Below are 26,261 nucleotides of genomic sequence, written 5' to 3' on the forward strand. Positions count from 1 at the left end.
AAACCTTCTGCAAAACTTGTAACGTTCTATCTATCTACAGTCGGCAGGTGCCAATGAAAGGTGTACATTATAACAGACCATAAAACCATTCAGAACATCTTTATTATTATTTTAGTTATTTAGTAAGTATGCATGGAGTGTTGTATATATATAGTGTTGGAGTCTCACCTCCATTAATTTGCAACCACTTTGCAGGCGATACTTGCTGAATAACTGTCTTGTCAGCTTTGTTAAACTTATTTTCATAATTCCTTGTTTAATTCTATTATGTTAATATCAATAATTTGAAGAGAATCACAGTATATAATTGCCAGTAAAGTCAACTGATTGGGATCCTTTACAATCCTCTGTATTACTTTTACAGTGTGTGTGTTACTGAGAATTTCAGTGTTAAGGAAGCAAGTGAGGGCTGCTCTGTCAGGGTTCTGTAGTCTGTAGACATTGGATAGAGTTGAAAGCTGCTGCTCCATATCTTCAAAGGAAGCAGAAAACCATAAGAAGTGTGTTAGTGTAATGCCTTGATCCCACACAAGAGGCATGGTCAGTAGCAATTTTAAGAAACTTCCCTCACTAGAAAAATGACAGTGAGTCATTTTTGGGGATGCCAAAAAAGAAAAATACCACATTCCAATTTTTAAGCTTTATTTTAAATTGGATCATATGACTGTGTTTAATGTGAAAGGGAGCACAAACCTACACAATTTTGTCTCAAGTCTGTATTTCTTCATCAGCTCTACAAAGGATTGAGAATTTCAGCACCAAGTTTTCAGCAGCAGCAGCAGCAGCAAGTTGTTCTCAGAATAAAAGCTCTGCCTGCTCAGGACCCGATGGCAGCTAGACAAATGTATCGGACTCAAAACATAATTAAGATAGAGGTATAAAAGATATAGTAAAGGAAAAACACTGAAGATAGTATGTAGATACTTTCCTAAAAAAGTATCCTAAAAACCATAAATCAGAGTATAGGCTTTGACCACGATGTTTCATCAACATTAGCCAAGTGTTCTTGATTGTCGTAAAGTCACAGAAAACATCCTGTTGTGTCTATGACTGGCCAATGGGTCATCCAAATGCTCTGTTTGGTTTGCTGACATGAACCTTCATCTGTTGGACTGTGGAGTCAAGTTTTTAAGTAATGTGATCTTTTCAAGAAACACTAAAAACCCCACTAGCATGGGATATGATGATGAATAATGTCATCATTAATCATTGAGTTTTTTATTTGACAGTAGCATATGTCGCAGCTTTAAAATTTTATCTTTGTCATCTACTTTGCCTGGCTGGAAAGTAGCAAACTTCACAGAAGTCAGTGCAGATCAGGAGGAAAATGTGTTTTCTTTTATAACCCCAGAGTATTCAGGAGCACTGCAGGAGCCCAGGAAGAAACGCTTATGTTGTATAGCGAAGGAAGGCGAGCAGGAGGTCAGTCTGGAGAGAAGGGGAGGAAATGTAGCCACGTGTGTGTACATTCATACATGTCTTTTAAAGGGCAAAGCTCTTAGAGAGGTGGTGTGTGTGTCGGTGTGTGAGATATAGGTGCAGAACAAAGGGGTGTGGTGGGGGGTTACAGTTCGGACTCCAGACAGAAGTGAGCAAAGTGAGTCAGTCAGCTAGCCGAGCTGAAACGTCAGACTTTCTGTATGTGTGTGTGGGTTTTATGCATCAGTGTGTGTGAGAGAAGTTCCAGGTTGGGTCTCTATTATTGCAGCAGTGTGTTCATACACAGGAGGCAGGGATGAGGGAGAGAGAGGAGCTGAGGAGAGCCATAGAGCTGAGTGACCGACTGCTCTCCAAGGTCCGTGAGCTGGAGGAGCAGAACACCCAGCTCAGCAAGGAAAAGAATGAGGTGGCCAGTAAATACCGAGCTGTAAGTCTGCTGCTGTGCTCCATCTCCGTCTTTGCTTCTCCTTCTCTTTTCTCATTCTTTCCCTTTAGAAAGCCCTTTCTTTTTTGTTTCACTCACGTGATACTTTACAACTCACATGATTTGTTATTAAGCTTGAGTTTCTGCTCAATGCGGGATTTTGAACATGGTCATTATATCAACCCTGGCTCGATGAATTAAGTGGATAATGATACCCTAGCAGGGGGAGGGAGAGATGCAGCTACCATGGCAGTCACCGAGTGTGAGCTTGTTTCAATGCTGTGGTTTTTTTTACTGCTGTGTTCACCATTTTCCAGCAGATCATTTTATTTAGTGAGAAAGTACAGACTGTGTGCTACTCTGACTGCCCTCATAGTGCTGTGAGGCACCATGCTGTTTCCTGCCCAGAGGTGCACTGTCATACGACTGATTGGTTTCATGCTCAATGGACAGTGTGAGTGGCACATCCCCTGTAGCTGGGAGGAGTTACTACAAGTTTATTGGGAGAAACGCAAACCTGCATTTTTGTTTAGAAAGATACAGTTTTTAAGTACAGTGCAACACATTTGATTACTGAAAAGATTTTTGAAAACAATTGAAAAAAACTGCTCATTCACTATGATGAAAATTTAAAGCTGCATACTTAAATTAAATGAGTATTTATATATTGTGAAATGAGTTACTTGTGATGAACAGCAAGGATTTATCACCCAACTCTGCAGTTTCCCCCAGCATTTTAGTATCTTACAGCTCACTGTTTCTTTTTTTTATTGGCACCGCTTTACTGTTCTTCCTGTTTCCACATGCAGCAGGGAATTGTGTTCATTACAGAAGCTGTGGTACAGCACAGCACCAAACAGACAAACACAAGTTACTCGATGAAAAATGTAGCACCGAGCATCTTAAGAGTCCACATAAACAGTAATGTTGCTTTGTGACTGATTAATACTCTACTGTTGTCTAACGTGGCAAAAGTGACGTGACCTTTGAACTTGATTACTGTATTACATACTGTTAATGTCCAAGAATGAACTCTCAAAGAAAGCTCAAAGTAACATATACAGTAATGCTAGCAACAGTTTTTAACGTTAAAACTACAGTATAGTTAGACCATACAACCATATATGAAAAGATTTTTTTAAGAAAAAACTTAATATTGAAAACGAATGATTGCATGAAAATACACCCCTATCCAAAAACCTAACTTGCTAAATGAAAATGAGTAAATTCTGTTGTTCATTTCCAATGTTCAGTTCAGTTCAGTGAACATCTTAAAAGGTTGTGGAAGTGAAGGATTGTATTGCATAAGCAAAATAACTGCTTTCTATTGCATTGAGTGGATGCTTTAATCAGAAACTCATTTAAGCACCTCAGGATAACTTCTGTTGATGATATCAGTTGTATGTTAGAGGCGCTGGCTCAGTATGCGGAAGTGAAGTTTGTTGATTTTGGTTTGTAGGCACATTTGAATATGTTGATCTTGAACAGTTATGTGCAGTCAGATTATTAGGTGACTTGCAGCTGATGAATATCCCTGTACTGTCTGAAAATACTTCTGCTTTTTTCCTAATGCACATAAGTCAATCTGGCATAACGAGTGGGTTAGAGTGGGTTTAAGGTTACTGGAACCTTTCAGTATATTAAGTCTATAATACCTCTTTCCTTCTTATTCCACTTATACTGATCAAATCTAACTCCAGTTGAGTCTTTTGTTCATTGGTTGCATTACCCAACCATAAAAATGATGTTATTCTCTGGAGGAGACAGATCAGCCAGAATAATTTATACCTTGGAGGCTGATTTGACTGTAGCGGGAAATGTGACCCCTTGTCAGAGCTATTTAATGCTCTTGTTCCTGTGGGAAACTTTCCAGTTTTCCCAGCAAATTTTGTACTATTCCTCATTATCCCCATCATTTGGTGAAGCAAGAGGGACCCCTCACACATCTGCCATCAGGGAAATAATGAATTCCTGTTTCTTAATCGTGCACTGCAGCCCTGCTAGGTCAACACCATCTAGACATCTGACATTGCTTATTTTAAACGTGTCTTCTTCAAAACTGAGACAGAGGAAATATCACTTATTAATTACTTTGAATATCCTAAAGTTACATAAATGGTCAGACCTTCCAGCAAGTGCTTCCAATGAGGTGTATTGGCTCCACAATAAGAAGTGTGGGATTAGCATGACTAGACAACCCTGCTACTGTAACAGTTGTAATGTGTTGATTATTAGCAGGTGGAGTTTTTTATTTTGTTGACAATCTCAGTTTATTGCATTAGCTTGCTCATATGGGTATAATAGCACTGAACCCAATGGATGGCTGGTGACTGATGGAATCAGATTTTGAAATACTTTATTAATCCCTTGTGGGAAAATTGTTTTGTTTCCATGCTTCATTCTATATATATAAAATATATTAAAATATACATATTTACACTAAATAGTACAGGTTGAACAGACTGAACAAATTGAAGAGAGCAGACTGATTGAACAAATGGAAGAACAGATTGAAATGACGTATATTTTCAGAGGGAGGAGTTGAACAGGTTGCTGGCCATTGATATGAATGAATTCCTGTGGTGCTGTGTGTTGCATAGTGGGGGGGGGGGGCCTGAATGTGCTTCTGTGGCTGAGCAGCACATCATGGAGGGGGTGTGATTCTCCTCTCTGACACTGCTGTCAGAGACTCCTGCTCCCTGCACAGACCTTGGCTGGCATTGCGTATGAGTTTATTGAGACTGTTAGCGTCATTTACCCTCAGTCTTTTGACCCAGCACACCACAGCAAATCAGCTAATAGGATGGTATTGGCTATCACTGTTTCAAAAAACATCCTCAGCATTGTCCGCCAGATGTTGAAAGGCCTCAGCTGTCTCAGGAAAAAGAGTCAGCTATGGCCCCTCCTATAATGGGCATCTGTGTTTTTGGCCCAGCCCAAATTATTGTCCAAGTACACCCTTTAGTATTTGTACTCTTCCAGAATGCCCACTCTGACCCAGCAGATTAAAAAAGGTGTCACTGACAATCAGGTAATCAACAACATCAAAAAACATGACCCTCACAGTGCTCAATGATGGCACTAGATACATGTAATGCAGTTCATCCTAATATCAATGTGTGTGCCTATTATTAGTTCATGACAGTTCATCTCATAGATGTTAGGCATTTCACTAAAAAACAAGAAAGTCAGACTTATGGTGGCTATAGAGGTGACATCAGGGATCATAAAAGTAATCAGAATACATCAGCTGGCACCATGAGTGTGTTTGCCATTTTTTGGCACTCCAGCATATGCTGAGATATCAAATACGATTTTATTTATATACCCCCATTTTTTGAATCACTAAATTTGCCTCAAAGGGTGTGACTCCATCTGTCTTCAGACAGACCTCAACAAGAGCAATAGAACAAATGCCACTTTTGCAGGATGGCTAGACATGAAACTGATGGTGTGTACAAAATACAGAATAGATTTACAGAATGGATAATGGGAATGACAGAGTTATAAAGGAATATGTAAAATGTTTGTCCTGTTGGGGACACTAACTGATTCATAGTTCATCACTGATATTGCTAAGATTTTTCAGTCTGGAACAAAGCGTTGTGCTGAAGGACCAACTCACATGGAGGAGGACCCGAGGGAAAACATGTGACCATACCAACCAATCTTGTTGATTAACTACTTATATTCAGCAGCGTAGCTCAAAAAAATCAAAAAATAAAACATAAAATAAAACAAGATTATCACTGTTAAAAAGGAGTAGAATAATTATTTTTTTGCTTCTGTTGCTCAAACTATCTTTGGTACAAATGGATTTAAACAGATCACTGTTACCACTCAGTTACTGAAAATGGGAAATAAATGTGGAGAACTTCTGCACTGTTATCCAGATGCCCCAGTTCTGCATGTGGAAAAACTTTTAAGTCTAAACTGGCTCTGAAGTTACTGGGGCCTCCGACAAACAGTGGGACAAAAGACTGGCAGGGAGAGATGGATGAGGGTGGAGAGAGGCTAGGGAAAGGAAGACTGGGTTGATTTTCAAGGGCAGGTGGGAGGAACTAAATAAATGACTGTGTGAACAAATTGGTGAAGACAGATAAACTCACAGGTGAGTTTTAGGCGAAGGTCTGTGTCCCCATGAGTAATGGAAAACTACTTGCAGCTTTGAGGTTTAAATGCTCCAAACCTCTAATAGCCATATCTGTTCTCTGCTTTGAGCTGGGGTTTTTTTCTATTAATAAAAACAGTTTCCTGTCCAGATTTGGACTATTTGAGTTTCTTGTTGGCCATGTTAGTGGCATGACTGTAGGAACAGTCGAGTCTATGAGTCTGTCTTAACCCTTTGAACCCTAGGCCTATTTTTTAGAACTCTGCTCGAAAATTGTATACCCATAATGAAATGAGTATATCTCTGCAAGTTCTATTTGAATACTTTTGGTGTCATATTAAAGGGAACATTTGTGAGATTTGTTTAGATGTATGAATAGCAGTATATGTGTTTTGTGTTTAGAAAATAATGAACAAAACCGGTGACAAAGGGCAGCCCTTCCGGAGTCCGATATGCACAGGGACACAGTCGAATGCCTTCTCCAAGTCCACAAAGCACATGTGAACTGTGAACTGGTTGGGCAAACTCCTATGAACCCTCGAGCACCCTGGAGAGGGTATAGAGCTGATCCAGTGTTCCATGACCTTCATTGTTGCGATGTTTGCAACCCTCTCGAGGCCATAGTTCGAAAAAGGTGGTTTGCCATCTCCAGGTCAGGGGAGAGAGCCTGCCTCTGGCGGAGGAGTTTAAGTATCTTGGGATCTTGTTCATGAGTGAGGGAAGGACAGAACGTGAGATTGACAGACGGACCGGTACATCGACAGCATTGCTGCTGCTGATCCATTGTGGTGAAGAAGGAGCTGAGCTGAAAGGCAAAGCTCTCGATTTATCGGTCAATCTAAGTCCCTATGGTCACCTATGATCATGAGCTTTGGGTTATGACCAAAAAGACAAGATTTCGGATACAAGCGGCTGAAATGAGCTTCCTTTGCAGGGTGGCTGGGCGATCCCTTTGAGATAGGGTGAGGAGCTCCGTCACCCAGGCGGAGCTCGGAGTAGAGCCGCTGCTCCTCCACATCGAAAGGGGGCCAGCTGAGGTTGCTTGGGCATCTGCTCCGGATGCCTCCTGGGTGCCTCCCTGGGGATGTTTTCTGGACATGTCCCACGAGGAGGAGACCCCGGGGAACACCCAGGTCATTCTGGAGGGACTATGTCTCTTTGCTGGTCTGGGAATGCCCCAGTGTCCCCCTGGAAGAGCTGGGGGAAGTATCCAGGGAAAAGGAAGTCTGGCCATCCCCGCTTAGGCCACTGCTCCCACAACGTGGCCCTGGATAAATGTAAGAAGATGGATGGTGTTTTGTTTTTTATATTCTGTTGTACCATGTTTTTACGTACACCTTCAGAAGCTTTCATTTGAGGTGTATATTGTGTGTTTTACATATAGTGCCTTAGCAGTAGAGTCAGAAATGTGACTAGTGGGTTGACACAGCGGTGCTGTGTGGAGTTTGTTTGTGGCATGTAAAAAAGGTTTATATAGTCTTGTAGACCAGGTTATGCTGTTTAATTTGATGTCCAACATCTCTCCGGCTCAAGCGGTTAATAAATGATACACAGATTGGCACCAAATTTTGTACATACTGTATATTTATAGGATATGGATCCTAAGGACTTTAGTAATCTTTTTTACATCTTGGGTCACCATGAGAGGTTTGTTTTTTACTGATATAACATCAGTTGGATGCTGGTACAGGCATTCATGGTCTACAGAGTACAAATTCTAAAATGTTGTGCCTTCCTGCAATGAATGTTTTTGTTTAAAACTTAGATACCTTGGATGGCATTTCCATCAGCCTTAGTCATACTTTCTATTAAATTCTAATAAGCAGCTATTAGCAAGCTAACATGCTAAGCTAAGATAGTGAACTTGATAAAGGTCTGATACTAAAGCTCGGCTTGTGAACATTATCATTGTGGGCATGTTGCAAAATGACCATTACCTTTTAACTCATGGCATCACTATGACTAAGGACAGTCTGCTATCAGGATTGTAGACTCCAGGATATATATCTTGGGTTGAATACAGAACCCACAACCTCCTCTTCCTCCTGGTGTTATCACTGATCTTGGCTTTAGGATGTTAGGAGGAAGCTGACTATTAGGTGTCAGATTTTTCTACCTTTTGGAGGCACTGTTTTGAACATTGAAACTCTCAGGATATGGGTTTCATTTGCCATGAAGGAGATCACGATTGTCAAAGATCTTTGTAACTAGAGGGCTTAATGATTTCATCTACAGTAACCATGTCCTTACTCTAATCAGTTCAGATCTCTTGATGAATGAATGAATGAATAACACTGAAAAAAACAGCAGTATAAACAGGAAATTAGATTTCCTTTACTGTATTTCTTGGTTGCAACTCTTAGAGTTGGTATGATGGTACGTATTTGAATTAGTTGCATATCTGATTCACTGGTGGCTTTCACTTGTCAGCTATGAGAGTGTTGGTGTTGGATGTGAGTCATGTATTGAGAGGCAGCATGGGCAGTCTGTGTCTCAAACTTCTGCAGCTTAAGTGGGAGGAACATGAAGAGATCTCTCTGTACTGCCTCTCTGTAAAAGAACCCAGACCACATTGTCAAAATAAAACAATCTAAATTCTCAGAAATCCTGTGTTTGCTTTTGGTGGCTGGATGTCCTCTACTGTTCAGTGCTGTTAGCAGGGCACTTATCCTTGCTTATATAATTGTGTCCAATTTTGCACAGTTTTATATTGAGTCTTATTGTATATTTTTATAGATGATAAAACTTGCATTTTTATCTCCATTGGTGAAAATGGCCAAATGCTGTACACAAATTGCACTGAAATTTGTCTGGGTTGTAGGATTAATTTGTATTCAAAACTAGGAATAGTTTTCTGATTTCAGCTTTGCAGCTGGATGTGGGTTTGCCATAAAATAATGTGCATGTATTTGACAATGTAGGGTTTTTCAAGTACACATCAAATGTATGATCCTCTGTGGGCCCATTTATCTGAAAAAAATTAAAACTTTGCACTTTTAATAGCTATATGTTTTTTTGTTCTGAAACACTGTGAATTCTGAATATAATTTCCACTTAATTGGTGATATATATTTCACACTTCTTTTTGGCTTGATGCTACAAAATGAGCAAATTCCATCTGCTGAGGTAAACCGTATAATATGACTGAATACTGTGGAAGGAAAGTTGACATAGTTTTGTCAGTTTCCAAGGAAGACAATAAACACTTAAAATTCACACTGTTAACTATTACATTAGTGCCGACAATTTTCTAGACCAAGAATTAACTTTCACAGTCAAGTTACAGAATTTCTCATTCTTTAATTTCTGATTGTGTTACAGAATATAAAGTTAATTCTGAATGTATAAATTCCCCTACTTTATTAAAAATACACTTGTAGTTGCCCCTGCATGACTGATGCAGCAGACTGATGTTAAGTCTGCCTGGTGTAGGTCTTGGTGGCTTCATTCAAGAAAACCATCCACGCTTGAATCTAAAGCACAATATGCCTCATTGTTCTTGCTAAGATGAATGCCATGGCATTGTGGGAGACCATGTGGGCGTGGGCGCACAAGACATTTATGTCAATTATAATGTAGACTGAGAAGAGAAAACACATTTTTTACTGGAGTGCTGCCCTCGTTTTCTTGTCTTTCTATGGTGTGACTTTGATGGTACAGCTGAGGTCTGTATTTCTGTGGCAGAACTGCACAACGTTAAAGGATTTTCTACTGATCTGACATCATAAACCAACCACCAATCCTTGTGGGACATTTTTGAAATGCTGGAGAGCCACCTGTTTTTGTAGGGAGGAGACTACAGTGGAGAAAGAAGACAGGAGAGGTGATTGTTATGATAAAAACAGAGTAAGAGTGCACCAGGCACTGGCTACCTCATAGGGTTTCTTGTAGCGGACTGTGGGCAGGGTGGATGTATGGAGGAATGTTAGGATTTCAGTATGGCACACTAGCATACCCTAAAGTGAAATGTAAATGCGTTGATTGAAGGGTTGGATGATAGGAGAGAAAGAGTGAGTGAGGTTGAAAGAAAATGATGGGAGATTTTGAAAAAGAAGGCTGACAGATTAGGTAGCTCAAGGAAGACAGAGGAAGGTGTGCAGAGGTGTAAGTATTTTGTGCGAGAGAGTACTATCAGTGTGTGACCTGCTGTTGTTCCTCCTGCTGAAACCTGCAAGTACCAGAACAGCTGTGCATCAAGGAAAGGAGGGGAAAAAAGAAGCGATTACGCATCTTTGCAGTAGTACAGATGCACTGTCTGAACAGGCAGGCTAGTTGTTACATTGCCAGGTGAACAGGTGAAGACTGCAAAAGCAAGATACAGTAGTGTATAGACTGAAGGAGCAATGATCAACATGATGTCTGTGAAGCGCCGTCAGCATTGCCACTCCCTCTCCGATGACTCTAAGGAGGCCAACGGGAACCATACAGATGCTGGAGCAGAACTAGAGCCTGAAGAACTGGACTGGGATAGCTATAGCGCCACACTGGAGCACAGATTGGCAGCTGTGGGTAACTCCTAATAGTTTGTGAATACACTATGTGTGGCTGAATGGTGGTGCTTAAGGATTGATTGTGATCTGTGGCTAAATATGAGTGACAATGGCATTCATTAACCTGTAGGTTAATGTGAAAAGTGTGAACCTGAAATATAAGACAGAATAACTTATTCAGGCCTGTGTCAAACCCAAACAAACTTGTTTTAGCTGGGTTAGTTTGAACGTAACATTAATAGCCTGCAGTGTTTAGCACTATGACGTTATAGGGATTAACATTTACATACTTGGAAGAGGTTAGTTGTCTCCCCACACCCGAGCTTCTTGAACAAACTGTAAATATGTCTCAGACTACTCCACTTCACACTGAGAAACCAAATCAACCTGAAGCCAGAGACAAAGTTGAGTAATGTGTTACTGCCCAACGTTAGCCTTCTTAAGATTTCTTTTTAACTATACCATGTCCGATTTCCACAGAAAATGAAGTGGTTGGTTAACACATTGCATGACTAAAATAACATGTGGTGTGAATTGACCTGCCTGATAACCTAAAAAATAGAACTTGAACCTCTGATAAAAACCCACCAACACCTTAAGTAGTCCTGTAGGCCTTGTTAAAACTAATTGCTACTTGCATGAACATGAGACAAAATTCTTAATGTGTCAAATCATAAAGATTAGCTGGATGTTCTGCACACTTTTTTGCCTCGCGGCCCAACACTATCTCCAGAGTGGCACTGTCTATAGGAAGTGTTTGGACAACACCAGTCTGTGTGTCACCTGCATGTGCATTAACATACCTGTATGTACAGACACATGTATGTTTGGCTATACATGTCCTTGTGTGGAAGATGTGATTGTTCTTGTTGTCCAGTCATACCTGCTTCACTGTCTAAGTAGTCACTAGGAGAAAGTGTTAAAGGTGCAAACGGCTCAGGATGGGAAAAGGAATCACGTCTGATTGAAAAAGGCAGGGAGAGAGAACAGATCAAGTTCTTATATGGAAATAAGTGCAGATGGAAATGTGGTTGCCTGATTATTTCATAAATGCCCAGATACTTGGGTATGCTATTAGCTTGTTCCAAATACTTTGCCCATGATGACTGGTCCATAAGAAAGTAACAGTAAGCAGAGCAAGCTTTCACAATCAGGACCTTTCACTGTTGTTATGGATGGCTGTCGAGTAAGTGATCTGGTGTTTGGTAGAACTTGCTTATCTGGTCAGCACTGTACGTCACCGTGTTGCCTGTTCGGCTCCATTACAACATAATAAGGCAAGTGCAAACTAACAAAGGGATGATTTCTTCTGACTTGCGAGAGGATAAGTTTCATTTTGTGGCAAAACCCACGGTAAGATCCTCTTCATAACTATCAATTATCTTTACTTCAACTTCTTTTATTTAACTAATCTTACCTCACTGACCTCACCCTTTTTATTTCTTTTACCTATGCAAACCCCTCTTCAGAACTACAGCACATTTTCAGATGTACATGTTAAGATAAAACATTTGTGATGTTTTTGCATGAAGCAAATTAGTTTTTATATCTAATCATTTAAATATAATCAAACATCTTTATCATTGACAGTGTTTAAGAAGCTTAAAAGCAAGGAGTGATTGAAATGCAATATGCAAGTATGTATACTAGAGTTCAGTGCATTAACATAAGATTGTATAAAACAATGCAGAAAAACTGTTCAAGGACACATTTAGAAATTGTCCAGCCCAAAATTAATTCAAAGTCTGAGCTATGTGGTGCCTGAGAATGGAAAAAAAAGCTTTGTAAAAACTGCATGTAACACAATATTTCATTAACTAGAGCCACACCTAAGTCTGTATTTGTTAACCCCTAGGAGCAGGAGAGTGCCCAGGTGTCTGAGCAGCGCTGTGTCCAGCTGGAGAAGGCCCGGCGTGAGCTGGAACGGCAGCTATCGGGCCTGTCAGTCCGTCTGGAGGAGGAGGAGGCCTGCTCAGTCCAGCTGGCCCTTCACAGAGACAGACTGGAGGCTGAGTGCAGCAGCCTCAGACAGGACCTGGAGCAACTAGAGAGCACCCTGACTTTGGCTGAGCAGGATAAGCAGGTAGAACATTATGGGATCTTCAACACTACATAGCCTCTTGGAACAGACCATGACTGATCAACGGTTAATAATTTGATGTCATTGACAGTATTATGTCATAAGACAGTTTATCTAGAGTTACTTCAAAACGTTACCTGTATTTCTTTCATATATTGCATGCTAGTAAAACCCAGACTGAATTATATTGAATTTTTTTCCCACATTCCCCGGGGTTTGCCCATGCTCTAAACATTGTTGTCTATACAGCCACCAATGGTAGACTAATAGACTCATAAACAGAGATGTTAACCAGATCCAAGGATTCCTTTGAGTCTGGTTGTTACGCTGAGCTTCCTTTTTACCTTTTGTGGCCTTTGGAGTCATCATAGCCGGGGGCACACTTCTAGGTAAAATAATTGCAGTGGTAAATGGCCATTTACAGACAGTGTGTGTAACTGTAGACTGATGAAAATCTAAACTCTTGGAGATTGCTCTTTAACCTTGCCCAGCTTCATACAAATCAATAATTCTTGATCCTAAGTCTTCTGAGATAATTTTTTGGAGTGTATTTTATAAGTTAATGTATGTAGTTAATGTCTAACCCACACCTCCAATTATGTTTTCTTGACTGGACTCCAGGTTCTCTTAGTCCTAACGCCTTTCAGCTTTTGTTGATGATGTTAGCTGAGGGCTTCACATACTGTATTCAACATGTGCAAGAAGAATGCTAAGAATTGAGTGTTATGCATTTAAATTGTTTATAATTGTAACTTGGACAAAGTACTATTATGACAAAATGTATACAGTAGTTCTTTGACACTACTTTAACATGAAACTGAGTAGAAATGTTGAGATAGTTTTTATAACATATGGTATATGACAGAGCTGGGAGTCATAGTCTGCCTCAGTTCGACATTAGCCTTCCTGCTCGATTACTACATGAACCCTTGAGTGCCATGATGAAGCACTGTCTCCTGTGTGTAGACACTAACAAGCAGAGGCTGCTCTGACGTCTCCACTGCATCCCATCACCAAACCCCTTTATCTAATTCACTGAGGTGTATTAAGGGATTAAGATCCTATCTTAGTTCAGGAATGCCACAAGAATGTACTGTACTCACTAAACTGTGTGTGAAGATGGAAAAAGAATTTTCAGTGGCACAAGATGTTGATTTATTCTTTGCAATTTGGGTCACGAAGAACTTGATCCCCTGGTTATATGAATGATTTTCTTGGCTAATTGGTATGTTGTGTGGTAGACACTGTAAGAGAGAAGTGTGAGAGGACTCCAGCACATTGAATGCAGCAAGACCAGACTTGTGTAATATTGAACACAGGGCACTGAAAAAAATACCTGACAATATTTAACATTTGTGATTTGCTGTTGTAATACACACCTTAGCTGGACAAGATATGTTTGATCCAAAAGAGGAACATATTTGGCCAGAACACATCTGTACATTCAGGAATGTATTGTCTCAATAAAACCTCTGACCCTTTTTTAAGATTAGACATACAAAGCAACATCAGCAAACAGTACGTCTGCTGGCTCACATTTTTATTGCTCCAACAGATCCTAAACTATCACACTTGGCTCATTAGGTCTTCAATAGGAGCCAGTGTTCCACATGCACAAATACAATGCTTTGATGTTCATAAAAAATGAGCAAAATAATGACATCTTTTTTCTGTCACAAAAAGACATAAATGATTTATGATGTGAATGAAAATTGAAACCATTGTGATCACAAGCTGTTGTGGCTGGTTGCCCAAGATGAAACCAGTATCAGTGCAGTACCCACAGAAAGAAGGGTTTTAGTAGAGCTGGACTGGAAGTAAATCTTACTCAAAGGACAGGATACGATACGGACAGCTGGTACATTGGTACATGATGGTGGTTTTGGTGGAATTATCTAATGGATGCGTTACATTGATGTGTACTATATGTAACACATTAAAAATATGTATTCCCCAAAGTGAAGCCATTGACATTATTAATTCTTTAATGTAACTTTGTGTTCATGACCTTTCTGTCTGTCAGTCATCAGAGAGTGAGGTGAGGAGGCTGTCGCTGCAGCTTTTTCAGAGGGACGAAGTTGTGCAGAAGCTCCAGAAAGAGAGAGCGCATCTGGTGGAGCTCAGCCAGGTGAGAGAACAGTGAGTGCTGTTAAGGAAAAGGGCTGGCTATCGCTGTTAGTGTTATTATTGATGTTCGTATTGCACTTCTATAAAGCTGGGGGGATTTTAGAGAGACAGAAGAAAAAAAATGGGAGCAAAAGTGGAGCAGCAGAAACTCAAGTGTAGATCAATATGCAAAACACAGCATACTACTTTTCCCACTTCACAAGCAATATCACCTTTTTGCATGACAAATACTTATTGATTTCAAATGTAATGTCATCAGTTTGTAAGATGAGATATCCTTGATGACATCAGAGGGTTATTTCTAATCTTGTTTTTGGTGCATTGTTATACTTTTGTTAGACTCGATAGTAGAGAGATGACAAAAAAAATGGGGGGGGGGGGGGGCACAAAGGTCCCTGGCTGATTTCAAATTGGAGTTGTTGACATGGGGTCTACTGCCAACTTGCCTCTTCACAGCGGTTATTTTTACTGAGTTCCTTCAGAGCCTCAGAACAGATTATGCAACAGGCTCCACAGACAGAGTTATATATGTCCTGTGAGGTTTTACAACCAAAGTTATATATATGTTTGTCTTTTTCTTACCAAAATAAATTGCATGTATATTTAAGGGTAAAAACATTTGCATAGCTGATTTTTAAAAACAGTGTACATGTGTCCTCAAAACAAAACTTCTAACAAAAGCAAAGATTTATAACTAGTTAAAATATCCACAGAGTATATTCATTTTTATTAATTCAAAGGCATGAAAATTGCAACATGAAAAATCTATTATAAAATCCACAAAAAATGTCACTATCAGCATAAACCACAGCAGGCTCGATTAGCTGTCTTGAGTCATGACGGCCCCATTATTCCAACGGTCCCAACATGGAGAGCAGCTGTTGCAGCTTAAGGGAGTGTGGTTATTTAGCAAATCTAACAATTGTACCTACATCAATCAAATTTCCCTTACCTAGGCGGAGCAATGAAAGAAGTGGAGTTCCTGTTTAAAGCATAGAAAAACAGAGACTTGATTGTGATGAGGCAAGCAGCCACTTTCTGTTACCACTGTAATTTATATCAAGCTAATATTTTCTTCAAATAGCCTAATAACTTGCATCAGCTTAAAGTAGATTTATGTCTTCCCTGCAAAAATAGACTGTCAGACTGTGTAAATTTTGTACACTACACCCATACTTAGCATGTCATGCTGTTTGGCTTTATTTGAGGTTGTTTATTAATGTAATAGATAGCCCTGTCCCATGTATTAGGGCATCCAGAGATACATGCCGCTGAGAATGAAACATAAGCCAAAGAAAACAGGACCGTCTGACCCGCAGACCTGCCAAGAGTGTTGCTCGTGATAAATGTGCTCCCCATCAGATACAAAGCAGTATACTAGTAGATGCTTTGAAATCTAAAGAAATCTTAACCCTTGACATCCTCATCACGCTGTATGGCAGCTGTAAGCAGGCTGGTTCACTAATGTCTCCCAGATGGTTTGACCAACAGTAGCAGTCTGATTTATTGTGTGTATTGTGTGGGAACAATTTCGCATCAGGCCTCATTATCTTCCTACTGTTTGTTCGAAAATGTCTTGTATTATAAATCTGGAATCCAAGAGAAGTTTGTGACAAAGAAACACAAGCTGGATCATTTGGCACCTTGGCATCACAGGAGCTCGTGCAGCAGTATGAGTAAGGGGCAGCACGGAGTCAGAGTCTGATCTTCCAGTCCTTTTTGTTTCCAGTTGATTAAAAGACAGAGGGAAAACCTCTGATCCATCAGATTAAACTGGTGATGACTTCTAACATTTTTTTTGTAACCAAGCAACTCCACATGTTCCCAAGCAGCAATGTGGCACACAGATGGATGTGGACACATGTGCTGCCCAGGCTAAGACATCTTCTTTCATCCCAACAGCAGGCCATTGAGGACCTACAGTGTGAAGAAGAGAAAGTGAACCTGCTGACCAAAGAGAAAACCAAGCTACAGATGCAATCTGAAGATGTAAGTACAGTACTTAGTATGCATGTATATCTTCTGCATTTTCATATTATATACAATATATCTTCTTCTATTTTACTTTACTATTAATTATTTGAAGATGATCTAGATATCCCTGGTGTTTGCTGGAATATCAAATGTTTTGTGTATTGTGTGTCCTGACCTCGTTTGGCTTTGGATGGATGAGAAATCAGCTGTGCGAAAGATTATTATGATTTGTCCTTTTACCAATTTGTTGGTCTAACCTTTGGATCCAACAGAAGCACACATGCTGCTATAGCAGTAATATTAAGGTTATGAACCAACTACTGGACATAAATATGAGGAATGGAAACTTAATGTTATTTGACCTAATTGTTACCCTGTTAGCCAGTTAGACATGGCATGTCTGGGAAAACATTGAATACATGTAATTTTACACATGAAGTAGCCAAATGCAATAAATGGTGAACATAAAAAGTTATTGATTACTGGCACAAAATATTTAACTGGCAGTCACAGTTAAGAAAATATCAGCACCCATTTTAGACTTAAGAAACTCAGTTCAGCTATATCTTCTACAGCTGTCTTATGTTATAATCATTTTATCCAATGGATTCTCCTTAATGTAATATTACTTGTGTTTAGTTGGAGTACCAGCTGGAGCAGGAGCGTCGTCAGTGTGGCGAGCTGGAGAAGAGCAGGAGGAAGCTGGAAGGTGACAGTAGATCTACTCAGGAGAGCCTGGGAGAGATGGAGAAGATGAGAAGTGGTCTGGAAGACTTGATCAAAAGGTTAGTCAAATCAAAGTTTTTTGTCACACTACATGTTCCCCTCAGAACATCCCTTAATATTTAATCCAGTGCTATCAGCAGGTATTGTAAATGTTTATATTTGTCTGATACTTTGGTTAATGACCAAATGCCTGCGAAACTAATGACATTCAGCTTGTGTTTACTGCTAATTAGCAGTAGCAAATGGTGATTATGCTAAACTTCAATATATAATACTATCATTGTGAGCATCCTGACATTAGCATTTAGCTCAAAACACCACTCCAACTACAATAAGCCTCACAAATTACCTACAGTGACCTTAGACTCTTCTTGTCTTTTCTCCATTTTCTTTTTGATATTTGTATATAATAAATAATAGCACTAATTTTTCAAAGTCAGCAAGAGTTGTGTACAGTTTGCTAATGCCACATTAAACACTTTTTTGTTTTTTGTTGGAAAATAAGATGCCTTACAGCTTGTGATCATAAGAAATTAACACCAATATAAACATACATTGTCACAAGGATGCATTTATGACTATGAAACTATGATATAGGGCGTAAACCCACCTCATAAACCTTTATCATCCTACAATAAGCTGAAAAAGCATGGTAAACTATTTTTGTGAGATTTACTCTACACTTAGGACAGATGCATGTGACAACAGGTCTTATCCACAGCCTCTTCTGGATGATGCAGCTCTGATCATATCTGTTATCCCCAGGAAAGAGACGAACTGACAGACTTAAAAAATGTCTTGACATTTTGATATGTTTCTGTCTTGAGGCAGAGGAGCTTGGACTCAGGGAGGCCGTAATGTAATATAGCTGCTCCACAGTCCAGTTGTCTCACTTTGAGGTTTTCACATCCTGAGGCATTCACAAACATCCCAACATGTTGCTGTCTGCCCTCCATAATATGAGGGCAAATGGAATTGCTCACTGTACTTTACCTCGGAGCCACAGTCAGCTAAAGACAAGAACCAACTGTCAGAAAACACACACACAATGTTCGCAGAACAATATCATCTCATTTATGAAGTTAAAACTTGTTCTCTTTGGCATCGATAATAGCGTGACCCCGTTGTACGTTAATAAAGTGGGTGACACACCTTGTTACTAAGGTGCTGTTTATCAAACAGTCTATATTGGGACACAATCTGTCACTCATGTCAAATCAGCTTTATTGTCAATAAAATTTTACTGGCATGGTATTTAATGTTTTCAAGGTAACTTGTATACAGTAAAAGAATTAGTATATGTTTTGTATTATACGCATGTATAGTAAATAGGAAAGAACATTTAAATGATTAAAAATATGTCACACAAAAGCATGTCCTACTTTGTGACAGTCATCAGCTCCTATCAGGATCTTTTTTATATAGAGGAGATTGACAGTTTTACACGTTAGACCTAGCACTTCCATATCATTTCTAACATGGAACATGGAAGTAAATATTGTTAGGCTGAAAGAAAGAAATATATGTGTCTAAGCTAAAGAATCTAAACAACATTTAGAGTTACAGATGCAGCCTGTGTTTTGTCTTTGCTGTTGGTGACGGCAGACTGATTAAATTAGCTTTTCTTTTGAAAATACAGCTGTGGACAAAATGTAATTTCAATTTTTTTTCAATTTTCTTTAAATTTTTTTTTTGATGTTGCATTTTTCTGTCTAAAATTGCTTTCTGTTGTGATCTGGTTCAGTAGCCAACTGGTGCTGTTATTGACTGAGTTCTTACTCCGACCGAGTTTGCCCAGTGGCAGCTCTCAGATTTTTTATGAGTTTGCTGCACTCTTCTGATGTTAGCAAACTCCCATCAGCCAAGAAAGCCCATAAAATGTAGTTTTAAGTTTTGGAAAATAAAGCTTGTAAGTGAACTTTGTCTTACATTTTTCCACATGTTTTCCTACCCTTTTTTTAATTAACTGATGAGATTTAAACAGGCTAGAATAGTTTTAACCTGTGGTAGAGTTCATTTAGTTTATGATCTCTTTCTTTCTGAAGGAAAGATTTGGAGATCAACAATATCAGCAACAAGCTAGAAACAGAAGAAGCTGTCAGCACTGAACTGCAATGGAAAAACAAGGAGCTGCAGGTCAGATTCACATTATACTATACAGCATATGAATACACAGTGTGTGTGTGTGTGTTACTCATAATATTCTGTAATGTATTACTTCTAGCCTTGCCACCATTATTTTTGCAGTTACACTTACATTACAAAATAGCGAAAAAAAAAAAGGAAAATTTTAAATTCCTGCAAAAATGAGCACGTCTCATCCAATATGGGTACTTTGATAAAATCTTTCTCAACCTGCAGCTAGCTTTCAGATCCACTGAGATTATCAGCAGCACAAGTGCACTTATTGTGCCATTCTCACGTTATATGAATTATACAATTATGATGATGACAAAAGGACTACAGGGCTGCTCATGTGCATTTTGTTTTGTGAGAAATTGAAACTAATGCTTTGCAATGATAAAACAAAATTTAATGTTTATGGTTTATATGTAATGGAGAAAACTGTAAATCCATCCATTCCATTAGTTTTACCCACTGGTCATATAGAGTTTGGTATAACAGTGAATTATATAATGAATCATATAAGATTGTCATTCAAGAGCTGTATAAGTTTGCCCTTTGAACTACATTATTTGTCATTACTTTATTAGTAAATGTAGAAAGTATGGTTCAGCTGTAATTAGGAGGTTATATCTTTCTGACACTGGTTGAGTTGTTTGAAATCAAATGAAATTATTGTCCATACTTTATTGCTAGACTACATGTCTTTCTGAACAATCTTTTACTTTTGCTTAATATGTAATTTCTATAATGTTTTATGGATGACATTGTTTATTTATGATAGTGATGTATGACCTCCATCTCCATACCCTGTACCCATGGTTCTCAGATGTTTAATCAAATCAAATCAAAAGGACATGCACAAAGCTGCAGCTTACAGAAGAGTGGAAAGATGCATTCCTGCCTTTCAGCAGAGCGGCTGGCCTCTGCTCTGTGATTGGTGCTGTCACTTCACAGCTCCATGCCTGTCAGGAGATGGTTAAAACAGACCGCCTACTTCCAAGCTGATAACCATCCCTCTCCCCTCTCATGGTGTCTCTGAAAGCAGTTGGGGGTAGTTTAAGTTGGCAACAGTTTCTTCTCTTTTTAAGACCCTGGACATCTTAAGACATGTGTTTCTGGTTTTGATTTCTAACTTTTCTAACTGTTCTCTACTGATTCCATTGCAGGGATAATGTGTACAGTGCATTCAGACCCGCTTCACTTTTATCAGTTTTATTATGTTGCAGCCTGATACTACAATTATTTAAATTATTTTTTTCTCAGTGCCACATAATGAAATGACAAAGTGGAAACTGAATTTTAGGAATGTCTGAAAAGTTGCTAACATTATCATGGCAGCAAACTGTCACACTGTGAAAGTACAGTCATTTGCATCTGACAGTAATAATGGATCGTGACAACTCTTTTTATATCAGAATGTAGTCATTTGTGGATAGGGAGCTGTCAACCATCCAAAAATTAAGCTTTACTATGAATCATAATGCTGGTGGCACTCTCAAAAAAAAAATCTTTGTTTTGTTAGGCTTAGTTTTACACTGAATTACTTTGTCACTGTGAACTATTTAAAGCAAGTCAATTTCATAACGGTGCAGCCCGACAACAATAGTTTAGTTATTTGGCCTAGATGACTCAAGCATCAGACAGCTCAGAGTGGCAACTGCCTGTCACTGGAAATTCTCAAAGCAAGCAAATTATTAGCTAAAAGAAAGGTTGGCCAACCTATGGTGAATGTGTCAGCGCCAATAAAGAGCAGGATGAGGCTTGACCTCTAACTACGGTTACAGCTGACATGACTGTTTAATCCATTTTGACATTTTATTAATTGTATTCTTTTTTAAATGCAACAAAAATAAATGCCCCAATTACTCTATTTCAGAGCTGTGGAAACCAAACCAGAGCCATTAGTGACTGTGACTGGTTCAGTATATTGTCTCTAACAGTTGTGAGACCTGGTTGTGCCACCAGCCTATAACAAAAATACCACTAAGGAAAAAGTCATTACATAGTGGCAACACAGATTATTTAAACAAGTCATTTTTGGTGTGTGCAGGGGAAAACCCACCACAGCAATTGCTGCCTAATGTTTTAAGGATTAATATTCCACAAACTTTGTAGCACATAATCATTGTGTAATTAAGACTGGACCGATGTGGTATGGTATATGGTTTGGATTACTCTGATGTTTAGTCTGCCACTATACAGAAGACAGCGAAGTTTATACTGAGGCCTTTTCCTTTGAATCTGACTGTGCCATCTAGATAGAATCAGACTGAGAGCATTTATCTGTGTCATTGGTGTATGTTGTAGATAATGTGCTTTGTGTGCATCTGCCTCTTGAATGGAGAGAAATGAGATGGCAAAATGCTCAGAGCATTAAAGAGAGAGGGACTGGGAAAGACGGATATCAGGAGACAGCGTGAAAGGTGATCCGTTTGTCTCTTGAGGATACACGTTGCCACATTTACTGTAGCATTCTCCCTGTCTCACAAAGACCCTGTCTCACAAAGACCCTGTCTCACAAAGACCCTATTAAGTGTGCCTCTGTGTGTAAGTGTGTCTCTGTCGGACTTGTAACCTGAAAGTTGCAGGTTTGAGTCTCAGGACTGGCAGGAAGTGTCGGTGGGGCGGAGTGAATAGCCAGCGCTCTCTCCACCTTCAATACCACAACCGAGGTGAGACCTGAACCCCCAACCCCCATCTGCATCGAACCCCGGACTGCTCCCCGGGCACCGCGGTAATGGCTGCCCACCATGTGTGTGTTCACTGCTGTGTGTGCACTTTGGGTGGGTAATGCACTTACTCTAATAAACATGCAGGTGGACAGGATGAGCAGCTGACTGGACAGCCCATCACTTCTGTCATGCCCTCGTGTCTAGTTTTGACATAAAGGTCACAGTAATAATTCCACAAAGTAGAGTAGAATCAAAGACATAGTTCTGCCTATCTACAAAGCTGTCTGTCTGTCTCTGGTGTGCTGTAATTCAGAACATGTGGCTTGAAGGGAGTGTAATGGAGGTCACAGATCTGTTGTCCTGATTTCTTACAACAGCCACATGTTGTTAAGGGGTTTTATTACATTGTAGTAAAGCAGTTACACTCAGTCACAATGCTGTAAAGGGTCATCTCAGTTGGAGCAGATAAAGCTCAGTCATGACCTGCGGTCTGTTTGGTTTATGCCAGATGTTTTCTCTGGTGACTCAGTCACAAAGGTGATGATGGTCTTGTATTCACTTACATTTGTGCTTATGGTTTCTGGCCAGTTTTATTTGCTCAATGTGCAACAGCTGCTCTCCATATCAATGAGCTTTTCACTGTTACCTTTGTAACTGTTAGTTTGTGGTGCTTGAAAGTATCTTTAATCTCTGGTGTCTCTTACTGCAAATAATAATTTTAATATTTTTTCCATTTTCCTTTTTTTTTTTTGAGGGAGGCAGAATGTGTGTAAATTCAACAGTTTCATCACCTTAGGAAGTTATTTAGCAAACACAGAGCAACATTCTTTTAGAGTTGAATTATTGGCCACCTGCCAAATGCAACTCCAATATTACTTCAGGTTGACTCAAGCAGGAAGTACATTTTTTTCTTTCACAACTTTCCATCTATCCATCATCCTTAACGCTTATCCTGTAAAGAGCCGTGATGGGGCTGCAGCCAACAACGTCCTGTCTTGTGTATATGCGCTGAATGCCTTTCTAAAGGTTTAGTGTAAGTGATCCTGCAGTCTAAACTGTGGCCTCCTGTAAAAAGCAAAATTGAATGAACGAACAAACTTACGTTGATTTAAATGGATATAACTCTTTTTTCTGAGTTAGGACATTGCTAGCCTAGCTTAGCATACTAAGAAAAAACAATGTTTTTTATCTCCATAGGGCAATAATAACAACAGACCCCACAGTTTGTGTGGGTCCTGTATTTAACAAATTTTGTCAACAAGAATGTGCTCTACCAAATGGTTGATCTGAATGTTAAAGGGATAAAGTCTAGCATGGTAAACAGTTAACAGATTGGTAAAAGGTGGTTACAGGTCTTGTTTGTTTAATCCACTGCACTGACTGACTGCATCTGGTTACCTGCACTGTCGCCGAAGATGCTGCACGGAGGTGTAGTGATGTACTGTTTCTAGAGTCCTTTAATCGAGTACTGTGGTTATTGTAGCTATTTGTTTGGTGGGGAAACCTTGCAAAATGTAGTCTTAATACTGTGTTTCCTACCAGGATGACCAAGGTCCAGTATGCCTGCCACTGGTATGTTCCTAAAGGTAATACCTGAGTGGTAGGGATAAGCAAACTATATGGTCGCTTAGGTCAAAGGACTTTTTGGAGTCTTGAGCAGGGCGTGCAGAGGCAGCGCTGCCAATTGTTTGATTCTTGTTTTCCCTAACAAATGACATGGGGATGGGTGGGGATCTCAGGATAAAACTGCCCACGCCACTGAACCTCCCCTCAGACACAAGCAAGGAGATATCGGCCATGAGGCCACATCTGATTGCAATTTATGGACTATTATTATGATTTCTAAGTGGAAAAAGCAAACTCAAAGCACATACAATTATAGAGATCAGAACCTCCAACCATTTGCAGCAATGATGAGATAATCTTATTTCCCCACATTACTCCAAAGAGTGTTCCTAACTAAAATTGGTGTGGGATAATTTAGAATATATTTCATTTAGAAAAGTGGGCAAAATCAACATAGAAAATCTTCAGTAGATAAGTAGTCCAGTCTTGCTCAGACATCCTAACACTGTCGGTATGCTGTTTCCTACAAATGTATTAGAACCACAGTATTTCATTTGAGGCTGTGGGAAGTAGGAATTTAACAAGGAACAGATATGTGAGTGGAGAACTGTGAGAGACAGAAGGAGGCTGTGCATGCATAAGGGGGTGTGGTCAGTAAAATGCCGGAGGGGATCAACAGTGCATGTGTGTTTTAAGTGTGTGTGTGTCAGTCAGTCAGTTGTGCTGCTGCTGCCTCACCATGGCTGTTCTCTCTGCAGATGTTCTGCGCTGGCATGTGAGTTTTTATTTCAGTTTTTCTGTTGTTTTCTTTGAGCTGAACTTTATAGAAGAAAAGGAAAAAGCAGGGCTAATTAATGGCTTCATGTGTAGTTTCTGGTAAAAGGCGATGAGATGTTCGAACCCACTTTGGGGGCATTTCCAGAATATTTGGATAAAAACGTTGTAATAAATTATTGTTATTCATATATGGCACAGCTGCACGATAATTCCTGTCCATCTGTTTATTTAGCTTGATAATGTCTGATAGCCTCATGTGTGAGCTCTGGATGGCATGTAGCCAGTGAGTGGCTTTCACCACATCAGTGAGTAGAGGTGTTGTTCCTGTGAATGGCTCTGGGCTACGTGCCATGTGAGACACACTTCCTGACATTGAGACATAGATAGAAACTGGAGATAGTGTGGAACATGACACAACTTGGAAGGATGCAGTCGTGTTGGGAAACTAGGAATACATTTTTATTAGTGCAAAACATGGCTTTGGCACAAGATCAGTGGAAAATAACTGTGCTGCTGGTGATTTATTTGTGTAAGATCATCCTGATTGTTTTGAATGCTGGAGTCCAATAAAATAATATTAGAAGCATTTAGTCACACTTCAATTACACACATGTGGTTACATGAGCAGTGGTTCGGTTCGTATTCAAATTTTTTCCTACTGTAAAATAGTGTAGCAGGGCCACATTGTAGTAGTATTAAAAGTAAAAGCAATAAATTTAATTCTAAAAAAATGAATAGACATATCTAGATCTTAAACTTTAGACAAAATGTACAACAGAAAGTTAGTGTACTGTATAATAAATTTAACCCAGCGATTATTCTGACTGATACCGTGTATTCAGTCCATCACTCAGACTGCTCAGGAAAGCATCAGTGACTTGCAGCCAGTACTGTAAACCAAGAGAAACCAAAAACATAACACAAATTCCTCAAATGTCATGAAAATGACACTGATGTTTTTTGGTCTCTCTGACCGGACAGAGCAGAGCCCTGGGTCAGAATACAGATAATGATGGTGGCCATAGACATTCTTGCTCTAAATTGCTACCTGAGGAAAAAGCCAGAGACATGCCACATCCCTGAAGAACGCAGAGACAGTCTCAACAGTTGCTGAGACAGTCTCACCACCCACAAGTGCTGCCCTGAAATAGTAAAAAATCTGCAGAGGTGACGCCCCATTTATTCTCCGTCAGAATCATGTAACCACTGAGAAACCAGAGGATAACAGAGAACTTTTTTCTCCTTAGGTCCGCATTGAAGAACTGGAGGAGGAGTTGGAAGCAGAGCGGGTCATGAGAGCCAAGGTATAGTATATTATAGCTACACAACTAAGACACTGTATAGTGTCTCCATTCTCCCCAAAATGAACAGAGAGCAGATTAGCTTTAAATGTGTCTGTCAGGCCACAGGGCAGATAAAATGATGCCAGGCAGCTCTGGGATCAGCTTGGCTCTGCTGTAACACTGTGGCCTGTGGTGTTGAGAGCAGTTTGTGGATTCGAGAGAACATTCACAGAGAGGAAAAAGATGAGAGAAAATATTGCTGATGTGTTGGCAGCCAGTGTTGTATGTGTGTTGGTGCTGCACCTTGGTCACCCCAAACTATCTGCACCTGTGATAATAAACTCAGGGGGGAGAGTCCGTGTGTTTCTGATTAACATAAAGGGCAATCCCAAAAGTATACATGGATCCCACCATACCTTTCCCTCTTTTCATTTCTCATTTTTCCCAATCTTTTTCCATCCCTT

The 26,261-nt window shown here is 39.7% G+C and overlaps 1 protein-coding gene across 3 annotated transcripts in view; it reads left to right on the forward strand.

Moving 5' to 3' along the window:
* The window catches only part of LOC113135305 (myosin-16), a 47,701-nt gene that overhangs the window by 6,235 nt on the left and 15,205 nt on the right, over nt 1-26,261 (forward strand). Inside the window, exons 1-7 of one of the 3 annotated variants that reach the window (XM_026315218.1) lie at nt 9,624-10,480; nt 12,321-12,548; nt 14,569-14,673; nt 16,575-16,661; nt 17,286-17,431; nt 19,418-19,508; nt 25,762-25,818. In XM_026315218.1, the coding sequence (XP_026171003.1) occupies nt 10,319-10,480; nt 12,321-12,548; nt 14,569-14,673; nt 16,575-16,661; nt 17,286-17,431; nt 19,418-19,508; nt 25,762-25,818 (876 nt within the window). In that variant the 5' untranslated portion in view covers nt 9,624-10,318. Of the gene's footprint in view, nt 1-9,623; nt 10,481-12,320; nt 12,549-14,568; nt 14,674-16,574; nt 16,662-17,285; nt 17,432-19,417; nt 19,509-24,453; nt 24,513-25,761; nt 25,819-26,261 lie in introns of those variants that run through there. The other 2 variants (XM_026315219.1, XM_026315220.1) reach the window with 2 other exon arrangements.

This window comes from Mastacembelus armatus, chromosome 19 (assembly GCF_900324485.2).
Source record: "Mastacembelus armatus chromosome 19, fMasArm1.2, whole genome shotgun sequence".
NCBI classification, from domain to species: Eukaryota; Metazoa; Chordata; class Actinopteri; order Synbranchiformes; family Mastacembelidae; genus Mastacembelus; species Mastacembelus armatus.